The sequence below is a fragment of the Rhyacophila brunnea genome, unplaced genomic scaffold (genome assembly GCF_057557595.1).
Source record: "Rhyacophila brunnea isolate RB1 unplaced genomic scaffold, BYU_Rbru_1.0 scaffold_5, whole genome shotgun sequence".
NCBI lineage: Eukaryota > Metazoa > Arthropoda > Insecta > Trichoptera > Rhyacophilidae > Rhyacophila > Rhyacophila brunnea.
The window spans coordinates 10,183,286-10,196,305 of NW_028233170.1; the positions used below are offsets into that span (position 1 = coordinate 10,183,286).

The 13,020-nt window shown below is 31.9% G+C and overlaps 1 protein-coding gene across 1 annotated transcript in view; it reads right to left on the reverse strand.

Annotated features, from left to right (window-relative positions):
• Dyrk2 (Dual-specificity tyrosine phosphorylation-regulated kinase 2) overlaps positions 1-13,020 on the reverse strand; it is a 173,848-nt gene that overhangs the window by 107,695 nt on the left and 53,133 nt on the right. Inside the window, exon 4 of the mRNA XM_085955643.1 lies at positions 991-1,268. Within this exon, the coding sequence (XP_085811769.1) occupies positions 991-1,268 (278 nt within the window). The remainder of the gene's footprint in view (positions 1-990; positions 1,269-13,020) is intronic.

A 13,020-nucleotide genomic window follows, 5' to 3' on the forward strand; every position in this document is an offset into this window, starting at 1 on the left:
CTAACTTAAGTAATTACCTGTTAAATTTGAAATGTAATAAGTAATAATGCTAAAGTAGGTACCTAGGTATAAAAACTCATCTTGAATTATAATTTGTTTTAGTGAGAATATATTAAAGTTAGAAATTTGGAAGTAGATGCTGATTGATATTTATTTTCTAAATAAATTTATAATTTTGAAATATATTAAAAATAAATAAATACTTAATCAGTAGTATGTATTTAAGATCATGGATTTGTTGGTTTGTTGTAAACATTTTTTTTAAATAAAAGAATACAGTTTACGAGTAGGTAAGTAGGTAGTCCGAAAATTTTAAAAAATACTCACTAATATAACATATTAGTAGTAAGTCAAATCTATTCTATTGTGTAGATGGGAAAGGGTGCGAGTCAAATCAACACCGATGAACTGGTAAATTTCACACAGAAACTTAAAATGATATAGAATTTTTTCCAATACTGTATAGTAAAGATTTTTCACATGTACCCATTATTTTTTTTCTCGCACATAGTATTAGAAATCTGAATTCTTATTTTACACTGCCAAACCCGGGAGATTTAATGTTTTTTCTGAGATACATTACTTATATTAAAATAATTAACAATACATTGATACATAGTTTTTGACATTTCGTAAGGCGATCGGAGTCGTTCATTGGTCGGGCCATTACTGTTGAGCGGTTTGCAGCAAATAAGGTTAAATATCGCTTACGGTTGTAGATTTGAGAAATCATACCCAATTAAAAGCAATATGATGAAAACACGGTAATATTTTAAATACATATAATTAATATGACAAATTATAAATTCAATACGTTATATTATTATGACGTGTCATTGAATTATAAAAGATAATTTCAAAATTTTAGATCTTTCTGATATTCATATTTAGGTACGCCACTGACTGTAACTGAACAACGTATCGACTCAGTTTCGTAATGCCTAACAACATGTTTATAGATGTCTGAAAGTAATTAATTATTTCACTGACCTCATGAGTTCAAAGCTGATGCAGAGATGGTTCCTGAAGTAAAAGTAATCTAGCATATGAATAACGTTGTGGGCTCCATCCTTGTCTTTGGTTCTGAGGTGGTCGAGGATCCTGACTTCGATGAGGGCCTGATGATGGAAGCGCTTCTTGTTCCTGATGATCTTGATGGCGACGTGCTGGTTGGTTCGGTGGTCTAACGCTCGTATAACTTGGCCGAAACTTCCTTTGCCGATTACTTCAAGGATCTCGTAGCGGTAGCAGATGTGATCATGGGCAACCTAGGAAAATGAGAGAAGACAAAATATTATTATTTTTTAATTAGACACTTAATTATTGGAAGCATGGTAGAAATTAAACTCCTGTACTATGAGTTCTATGGGTCTATTCTATATACAAGGCGGCTATCGACGGTAGTTTATCATATTTATGTGTTGAGGTGGTTAATCATTACAATAAGTTAACCGTCTAAAGTTTAGATGGATAACTTATTATAACAAACTACCCTACTTCAATTATAGTTTGTCAATTTATGGCTACGGCCGTATGTTGTAGCTTAACCACTGGGGAATGACAAAAGAAATGGCGTATTTCAAAAAAAACACTACCTTATTCTTAGGTCAATAATTATTATAAAGCAATCATTATTCATAAGATGTTTATCACACTTGAATGGTCAAATACATAGCTTATAATAAATATCTTTAGAATCATCTTCAAATGTATTAATCTTGCCGATTTTTTGAATAATAAAATGCCTAATTCTTGTCAAATTTGGGATCACAGAGATTATCATTATAATTTTTTATCGTGAATATTTTACAAAAATTATCTCGTAATAAATTATACTAATAGTTTTATAAATGCGTTTAAAAATTAATAAATGTAAAAAATCTTAACACCACTGCACAGTTATGTACCGAAATATGACTATATTCTAAAACATTAGAGCGAGAGGTTTAAAAGAATACTATTTTATGTAACAAAAATACTTTATGCAGTCATCAAATGTTTAAAATAACTATAAAGGATAACATGGCTTCAAAATTATATAAATAGATTATCTACAACGTTTAAGGAGTGTCCAGGATCATGGTTTGAAAATACAATAAAAACTCAATTTTGACCTTCGACGAGCATGTCCCCCCTTAATGTATTAGGCGCACAGAACAAAATATCAAGAAGATATTTAATGAATCTAAAAAAAAAAAAAATTTTAAATATGGAACATTCAAAATAAAATGCATTATTTGGTATTAGTGTTGTCAGACTCGCTGTATTCATATCGAATAGAGCACCTCCTCGTAGACTAGACTACCCTGATACTTTATTTATTGTTTTTCGAATTAGTCATGACGCCTTTTCGTCACTGAGCGCTATAATTTACTTTACTGAATTTATCTTCAAAAATATATTAGAACTAAGACTGTCATTTAAATGTATGAAAAGATTCAACACAAATCATTTTTCCAATCGGGAAAATCCACAGAAAGGAGATGGAATATTTTTGGAATAGATATATGTAAACGATGTTATTAAATCTTTTTTGTGACAGGTAGATATTTGAAAGCGAGAGATAAAGTACCCAGACTCGATGCATAATCAAAAACGTTAAAGAAAATCGGTTTTTTATAAAAACGGATCTCTGGATCGGTTTGTGGATAGGGCACCGAGATTAAGGGACGCCAAATTCGTGAATACGTACTCACATCTTATTATTATTTTTATAAATATGATATATTTATTTATTTACACTTTACTGGATCTAAACGGAACATGAACGAATAATATCAACAACTCATGTTTTATAATATTGTTCTATATTTAAAGATTTTTTTCCACCACATCCGATTGTAAAAAGATGTGTTAACAGATTTTTGTTTTTCGATAAATGGATGTTAGCCACTGACACAACATATTCATTCCAAACACACATTGAAAAAGAACATGTGCATTTTGCCAGACCCGGTATTTGAACTCGGGACCCACGACATTATAAGCCGTTAAATTAAGATTAGTCACCGATAGAATAACTTGTAATATCTTCGGCCTAATATGTGAATTTACCTACGCATATATTCAATTATTTTTTAAATTAATATGGACATTTAAAAGCCAGTCGCCATAAACCAGGATTTTTGAGCTAGTTTTGATTTATAATTAAGTGACGGTCAGGCTATATAACGAAAGAAATACAAAACCCGGTGTCTTCAAATATGACCAATATTGAATGCGCGTTTTATTTACGTGTCAAACTTGAATGCAAGTATCAAACATAAGAACTATTAAGAGCGTACTTCAGTGAAACGGCAAATAATTTTCAGCAGTAGGTGCGACGAAATTTCTCACTAGTCGTCAATCGGAGACCGACAGTCAAGGTGTCCGCACGTCGATTTGTTTTGTCATGACGTTGGATGAAAATATTCTTAAATTGTGTAAATATGACTAAAAAACTTTATGTATGTACTTAAAAAAGAAAACATATCAATGAATATACTATTATTATTAGTAATCTAACAATAAATATAACATTAAATGGACGCATGTTGGATTTTTATGACAAATTATATTTCGTTCGGCACGCGTCATTCGCACAATCCGCGCATCGCCTAACTACGATCTTTTTAGACCATGCCTCAACTGAAGTATAGCCTTAATGTAATAGGTACGTTGACGCAAAACTCCCAAAAATATGTATCTTTAACGGCACAGTAGGTCGAAATGGAGATTTTTTATAGTATTTTCAGAGCATAAGTCTGGACATTCCTTAAACGTTGTAGATTTTCTATTTATATAATTATGAAGCTTTAGTCAAACGCACAGAGTTAGAGTAGAAATGTCTTTATCAAATGAAAGACTATCAAAAATTTATAAAACAGAATCAATTTTAATACAGAAATCAACGGACTCAAGATAGTACAGAATTGTGTAAATATAAAATACCCCGACTGAGAGAATGGCAACATATCATGTGCACGGGGTACTAAAGACACATGGGCCAACCCTGACTGACCCCAATTATATAAAAAAAATGCAGCTGAGGAAAAGGTTACTTATCTGATAACTAAATTATTTTTAAGTAATTTACCATTGTAGAATCGTCTCTAGCAAATTATACTCGTTTTTTTCGCTCGTTTCAAGAAAATTTTAGATTCACCGAATCGGTTAATTCCGTAAAATATAAAATTAGTAGATATTGCCAAGGTAGCGCTGAAATTTAAATTTATTATAAATAAACCGTTATTATTCAGTTGAACACTCATGCAAAATCACGAAGATTATAATATTAGTACCTACTAATTTACTCGCGTAATAAAAAAAGCCCATCGCAAACGACCATCATCATCATCAGGGGCGCGACAACCCGGTGTGGGTCCTGGCCTCCTCCAACAGCTCCCTCCACCTGTCCCTATCCAGTGTGGCCGCTTTCCAATTTGGTATCCCCAGAATACGGCAGTCACTGGCAGTCGCAAACGACCATGTGAATATAAAATTTGAATTTTCGCAAATGATTTTCATTATTGTATAAATATTTTTGAAAGCGGTTATGAATGTGGATTTTTATAATGCAATAAGTTGGGGCATTACTGAAAATATGAGTCCTTTACGTTGCAGCATTGTTGTCGTATTCTGCTAACGTGTATAATATAGCTGTCCGTTTATTGTACTGTAAAAACACATACGGTTATTGTTGCAGATTTTCAATCAAGACTTTGTCCTATTGTGCAAACTAATATTATGATTTTGTATGTGCGGCAATATTCCGGTACTCAATGGTCCCAGTGTACAGATCGTTACTTTTTAGCATGGATACATGCTTTTGTCTTGACCTCCCGGGCGGATTCATTAAGAAAAATTGCACAGGCGTAAAGAAAAATAAAGAGAGAGACTCCAGTCGGTCGAGAACACAGTGACGTGTATACCCGCGCCCCGCAATTTGTTTTATTTTCTTTCGAATTTGGACAACCAGCATTCAGAGAATCAGTAGGCAAAGCATGTTCCATGTTTAATTATTTTAGCCGTCAGGGTTTAAGTATTTTTTAAATGTTTAATTCCTAGTAAATACACACTAGATTTAAGACTAGGACTGCTCATTATTGGAAATACATACTTTTCCAAACAACAAAATGTCAATTGACTGTGGTTTATATTATGGTTACCAATTCAACTAGTAGGATTACATTATAATAATAAAAAAAATTAAGATGAATTTTACTAATTGTAGTGCGAAATGTTTGTACATAAAACGTTTTATAGTAAATGTCTTGACTAAAATTTAAATTACGAACATTGTAGAAAAAAATTATATTATGACATTTTACATGTTGTATTATATTTTTTTAAAAATGCATTATCAGTTAATCCGAATTACGTTTTTCTTCATAAATCTTGGATTTGAGTAACTTTTATTCTACATTTTTTTCACATAATTTGTCACGGCGTTTTTTTTAAATCCACTTTTTACTAAATTAGACGCAGGTGTTCGATACTTTTTCGTCTCACGCAAAACTTGCCTACATAAACCACTCTATTATCCGAAACAAAAATAATCATAATAATAGGCGCGTTAGAATAGATATTGCAAAACATCCATTTTCCCATTTTTTTTAATGTAGCGACTAGTAGATGTTAACTTAGTACATAACAATTCAGACGAAACCATATTTGCTAACAGCACAACTTACGAAAGATAATAGAACCAAATAAAAACGTTTATTCCAAATTAATAATACTTCTCAATAATATTATTTACGAAAAGTCTTCGAAGTTTTTTCATATCCCAGCTGATTATTTGTGGACGGATTTAATAAATAATTTTGTGAAAGTGTTTGGAAAAACCTAACGAAAACACTCAATGAATGAATGCATCGCAAAAACTCAACGCTTTTTTTACAATTGCTTGTTTCGAATGAATATTTGACATTCTTGTGCGAAATGTTTATTATTATTTTTTTGTGGGCATTAAATTATCAATTTCATTAGTCAATTTGTTATTTTCTCTTTGTGACATCTTCTATTAATGGTTTGCAGCCAAATTGCAGTGAGTATTGTTCGGCTTCTATATATTGACATCTACGTCACGGCACTGTATGCGATGGCAGTATTACGTCACGCGCTTTTTACATGCTGGCGGTATTGCAACGGTTTTAGTTCCAGTGACGTGTACGTCTCGATATAGAAGTCGAAGTCTGTAATATATCCACAGGAACGCGCTAAGGGTGTCAGCCGCCCGGGTGTCAACCCAAGCCCCGCCAAATTAAAAAAATATTTTTTAGTGGAAATATAGCAAAAGTCAAAGAAAAGTTAAAATAATATTCTATTGTCATCAAAATATTCATAACAAAAATTATGTCCTATTTAATAATATAACATTCTGAATTATAATACAAAGTAGTTTGGAATGATCGATATGTATGGAGCACGGAAGTCTAAATTCATAAAATAATTTTTAACTATATTGAAAAAAATTGAGCCGAAGGCGACTTTTTTACTAGCCTTCAAACGTATATTTGAGGGATTTTGTTTTATTAATATTTAACTTTTGTTGATTTCAGTTAATCTATTTGCGTATAACAATTTTCGAAAAACATAAACGCGTATGCCTTCTTAATACCGAAAATACCGGTATTTTGGATTTTTGAAACCGGTATTTCGATATCGATAAATAATTGAATACCGGATTTTAAATACTGGTATTGCAATCCCTATGGCATAGACATACATACCTCGGACTAGGGATTCCAATCCCGGGATCCCGAGATCCCGAGCTATTTTCGATACCTATGAATCCCGGTATTAATAAACACAATCCCGAAACTTTCAGGATTGATTTTTTTATCAATTTTTATGGAAAATAAAATAAAAACGAAAATATAACAGAAAAAATACTTTTAATAACAAATAACTACATTAGAAATAAACTGAGTTTAAATGAAGTTTGATTTATACCCATGTGTATAATTAAGTAATTATATTTTTTCATATAAATTAATAAAAATGAGAAAGATTGGAAAAAACAATGCTTCGCACTATTAACAAAGTAATTCCACCATGATCTCGTACGTTTTACGGCATTTTCATATTTGGCTAACTAATTAGATTTATGAAGAGGATATGAAGTAAAGCAAATCATGGTGTACTATTTTAAATCTCTCTAACCCATTCATTAAGTCTTTACTATCAGAAACAGCAATCTCATATTAAATTCACATTATTATTTATATTACAATATTATTTACTCCATTAAACTTATGTATTTCCAAGATTGAACGTATACAATATTAACAATAAATGTCTTAGATAGTATAAATTATACTAGATTTATTTTTGACCGGTTTTATCAATGTTATTTGTAAATATAAAAAATTTATATTAACAATAGAAAAATGCCAATCCCGGGATTGTCAAATTGTAATCCCAAAATCTCGGGATCAGAATTTTGGCTCGGGATTGGATTCCCTACCTCAGACGTATTAGATCAGGGGAGGGCAAACTGCGGCCCGCGGGCCGCATGTGGCCCGCCGGGTATTTTTTGCGGCCCGCCATCATTAATTGTACTTCTGATTACGAATATTTGGTACTGTTCGGTTATACCGGAGCCAGCGGAAAACGCATTTTGAAAATAGCCGATAAACTGGATTATTTGTTAGGTTAACCTAACCAAACCTAACCTAACCTAACCTAACCTAACCTAACCCAACCTAACCGAACCTAAACTAACCCAAACTAACAAATAATCCAGATTATCGGCTATTTTCAAAATGCGTTTTCCGCTGGCTCCGGTATAACCGAACAGTACCGAATATTTTTTTTTATAATTTTTTAAAAAATATTGACAATAGATTAAAATTTGAAGAATTTGTTGTTTCGTAAATGTATTATCTCAGTACGTCTTCCTTGCATCTCGTCTCACACTAAGTAACCACTATTTTCTACGTTGAACATCGACTCCAATAGATATTGATAGTGTACCGACATTGCTACAACTTGAGATTATTGATCTGCAGTGTGACACTGATTTAAGAGAATTGCATCGTCGTGAAGAAATCTCCAAATTTTACAATGCCCTTAATTCAGACAAATTCGACCAACTTAAAGATTATACAATAAAAATGTTCGTTATTTTTGGATCAATTTATATATGTGAACAACCATTATCGGTCATGAACCTCAATACAAATTCTTTGCGATCAAATATCTCCGATGCCCATTTACAAGCAGTTTTGAGAATATCAACTACAAAATTAACAATTGAATTTAAAAAAATGTACAACAGTTTCATTCTTCTCATTAATTTTTTTGAAATGTTCATTTTTCGTGATAATAAATAGTGTATATCTAAAAATGGTATTTTACTTGCGGCCCGCCGCTCATTTTGAATTCTTGAATTTGGCCCTCCATCCAAAAAGTTTGCCCCCCCCTGTATTAGATTATAGTATTAAAGATTGAACTCCCACTATTCATGGAGCGTAAAGTGTATAACCAACTAATGTGTTCTACCAGACTAACGTATGCGTGATAAATATTGAGATGAAATGAGGTCGAGATGGCGGCATATGCAAATTCTCCCTTTTAAGGGAATTATTTCTAGGTAAAACCCTAATATAACTGAACTAGTAGGCGAACAAAATCGGTTGAATAACGTTGATACGATATGTATGAGAACTTTTATCTGGATAATATTTTAAATTATTGATTGTATGGCTGTTAAATATGTAATAGATTTGATCCAGTATTTGCCACGTTTAAAAAAAACAATTAAATAGACTGTCATTAGTGATTCATTTACAGGAGGCGGTGTCTGTGATGGTCCAAAACAATACGATGTATTTTGTAGGAACTATATATTATTTTTTCAATCTTCTCACGCGGTTTTATTGACAATGCAATAATATTTGGCCGCCATTAAAGTCAACATGACGAAGTCTTTAGAGTGGCCGGTACTAGGTGAAATTAGTGAAAGTGAATAACTACCTACCTACTCATCTCAAGAAATGTTGTGCAATGAATAATCGTATCCCGGCAAGTAGGTAATTATTAATTATGTGAAATATCTGTTTATAACATAGGCAATTTTCTTAATAATTGTAAAGTGGCATAATACATTTGATAAAAAGATGTTAACTACTTTTGAATACGCGTCTTAAAAATGACACACGTTTGGATTACATATTTACCAGTAGGTAATTTATTGTATTGTGTCCAAAGAGATTAGTTGTGTCACACAATGAAATGAAGAATTTTTTAAATTGTAATCCAGGTGACGTATAACGGTCGAAAATGAAGAGTTTTGTGTATCCTTGTCAGCTAAGTGTAGATAATATGTAGACTTTTTCATCCTAGAAATCAACATTTCCTCACATAAAATATATCATTACCTACTTGCCATAAACGTAATCATTTAAAAATGAACATGTTAGTACATACATAAAAGAAAATTTTACAGAACACTACTACTTGGCAATGTGAATACGATGGATTGCTTCGATTGCGAGTCAGCCGGCCAACCATGTAAATCGCTCAACGCTCACGCGACCATGAAATTTTCAACGATAATAAAACAGCAATCACAGTTTGACACTTAAATTCAGTACACATAATACACTCAAAGTATCAAAGTACTGTCATAATACATATTACTTACTTAAAATATGTTTTGTGTTTTCCGTAAGTATACAAATATTTCACAAAAACAAAGACTTTGGAGTGTAAATATAGAATGAATAAAATTACAGTATATACGTTGACGATGGCCGCAAATGATTTTTAAGATTATGTAAATTGAAAGCAAAAAAGGTTTCATTTCTGTCGCGTGTGTTCGACACACACTCATATTTATTTATTATAATAATATCGTGTAAAATTCTGTTTTAATTTTAATCATTAGGTTTGAGATTAAATACTTCCATAATGTGGGACACGTCATTGTTTGCAAATTCAATAAAATAACCGTTCTGCATTAGTAGCGTTTATTTCGTTTAAATAATTAACTAAACGACTTTTCCCGCCTTGATCACAAAAACGTTGCTTATTTATTTCAAAAGGTTCAAATAAAACACACTTTAGGCCTGTCAAAGACACTACTTCCGGAAGTAGCAAATGCACAGAACAGTCTTGAGTAATTTGCCAAGAGATCATTTTGAATGACGGTTCATTATTTTACACAAAAAGAATCAAAATTGCCTGGCCATAATGCGTTATTAGTCAATTATTTTGTCATATTATTTAATTACACGCATTAGGCTGCAGTTTATTTTTGTCAATATACTTGCCGGAATAAAAAGTATAGTGTTACGTCACTTAATTTCATGGCAGAAACGTAAAATTCATAATACAATAATTGACAGTTCGATGCCGTTTGAAAAGCAAGCACCAAAAAATACGAACCGTACGAGAGACATTGCGCAAAGGAAACAATTTTGATAACAGTACTGAACCAATTTTTAATATCGTTTGATGATTGGCGAAATTTATTTATTTCCTATGCAACACACAAGCAATATGAAATGATATTTCATAAATCATGCTTCGCCGAATCATTATATATTAGGTAGGCACACAAATAATGTTATGGTCATATATTTCTTTAGTTAGTATATCATCAGCTGTACCAGGGATAGTGAAAAATTCCCAAATATTATTTTTTGACTGTCTGGCGTGCCGATCAGTTTTTCGAGTAGTTCGAGCAGGAAAAAATGAAAAAATAGTAAAGTTATAAGAATTTTATTAAAAAGGTTCAAAAATTATAAACAATTGAGTTCTTCGAGTATTATTACTATAATACCTACTTAGTTTGGTTCTTTACGCACAAATTGACGCCAAAATTTCTCGGATCAGATGAGGCATCCTCCCGCTGCTGTCGTCTCAAGCATTGTAAAATAAAAGTAAATCGATCAAAATCGGAGGTTCGCGACACGGCTTACCCCGCCGCCTGATAAGGTCAGTGCTATAATATTATTATGTGTGACGCATAAATCCTGAGGACCGATCTATGCAATTTAAATTAATTATAATGCTTATTCTTCAAGAGTATCAGCTGTAGTTATTTTATATACAATACGATCTGTCATTTATGCATGAATTTCGTCGTTTCCGTTTGCGCACCGATTGATAAATATTATTAAAAACCGAAGAAAACACGCATTTTTAATATTGTATAATATGTATTTAGGTATTTGTAAAGTATTTTCTAAAAAAGATATCTTTTAAATTAGAAATCTATTTTTTTTCTCTTCAACATAAAACATTTGCATGCCATGCAAAATCATCTCGCGTGCCATAGGTTTGCCATACCTGAGCTATACCATAACATTTTTTTGTTAATTAATTACATAAACCAAAGAAGAGAATAAACTTATTTTTATTCAACGAATTATTCGCAAGATTTGAGAATGTAATATTCTATAATCTACCTATGTATAAAGAATGTTACATTGTCAAGTCTTGTGAATTATTCTTAGAATAAAAAACTTTATTTAATTATTAGCAAGTCGTGAGGTCCCGACAAAAAATAATAAGATGATTATGTAGGTACTTTCTGATAACAAAAGTATTATTAACACCCAAATTGTTTCTTCGTTTAGTTGTGTAGTATGTTTATCGCAAAAACTCGATACATAAAGTCATTGACCCACCAAAGGCTTCCAGCTCGACAAATCTCAAGGGAAATACAAATGGGAGAAACAAATCCTTCATAACTAAAACAATTCGATGGATTACGCTATCATCCACGTGATTACGAATATCGAGAAAGACTGGGTAAAATAGATTAGTTTAGGGCTCAGGTCATAGACCTTTCTTGTGTCGCTACACCCTTTTATATTAGTCAAGTATCCTGCGACATTGAGCCATATTAAAAGGGCGTCTTTAATATTGTAATGAAATATGGAGTTACAATCACCTTTTCTTTCATGTTAGGTACTGTTTTTATAAAGTGGATTTTCAATCATCACATCTGCAGCTACTTTACTAGTGTATGTTTATTTACTGACATATATTACACTTTTCCAAGACAAATGTTGACCCTTTTCATAGGCTAAACATAACATGGCTAATAATATCTACATATAGTATCTTTAGGAAATTGCGAACAACTGAAGCGCCTAGTTTCAAAAGACCCTAAAACGGTTTTTGAAAATTTTTGAGTTAGATATTATTTAGATGGATATTTTTGTTACCTATATGATATCCAAAGATTGAACTTTAAAAAACGTCAAAAACCGTCAAAATTTATGATCAAAAATTAGGGTAAATTTCAAAACCTGCTAACATGGTTGGGTGTGCTTTTCAAATACCCCTAACATAGAAAGCCAAAATACTCTTTAGAATTTAACGAATTAAAAAATAACTACATAAAGTTTACAGATTGAATAGATATGATTTTCTCTCATTTTTCTCAGAACTACCTAAAATCGTTTTAGGGGCTTTTGAAACTAGACGCTTCAACTGTGCTTAGTACAAAAAACTTTAAAACCGTTTATCTACTAACAATCACCTAGTACGGTTATTATATTTATAGAGGGAAATTTAATCATTTGCCAGGAAAATGGGACTCCAGTTCAAAGAAACAAAAACAAAATACATGCCTGCAAGTGATGTTCTATCAAGCCAAGGCCGATTATATTCAGATAGTGGTAATAAAACTGAACTACGAATTATGATGGTACTGCTAGATATTGATTATCTTCGAATGCACTGCTGTAATCTGTTCGCAATAAATAAAGACTTTCAATTGCATATTTCGTTCAAATTATTACTATGTATTTAAATATGCAACAATCATCATGTTCTACAAACAGATTATTATTGCATTCAATGTATGGGCAATCACTAGGACTTCCAATGACGTTTACAGTCTGTGTCATGGCCTGACAATTGTGGTCCTTGCCCATCACTTTTATTTATGAATTTTCAAAAGTTGACAATGAATTTCATGTACTTATCTAGAATTGTCCACCTCCCATAGCAAATTAAAATAATATAGTTCCAAAAATGTCCACCGTGGCGTGGTTCGGAATGTTGAACTTTGTCAAA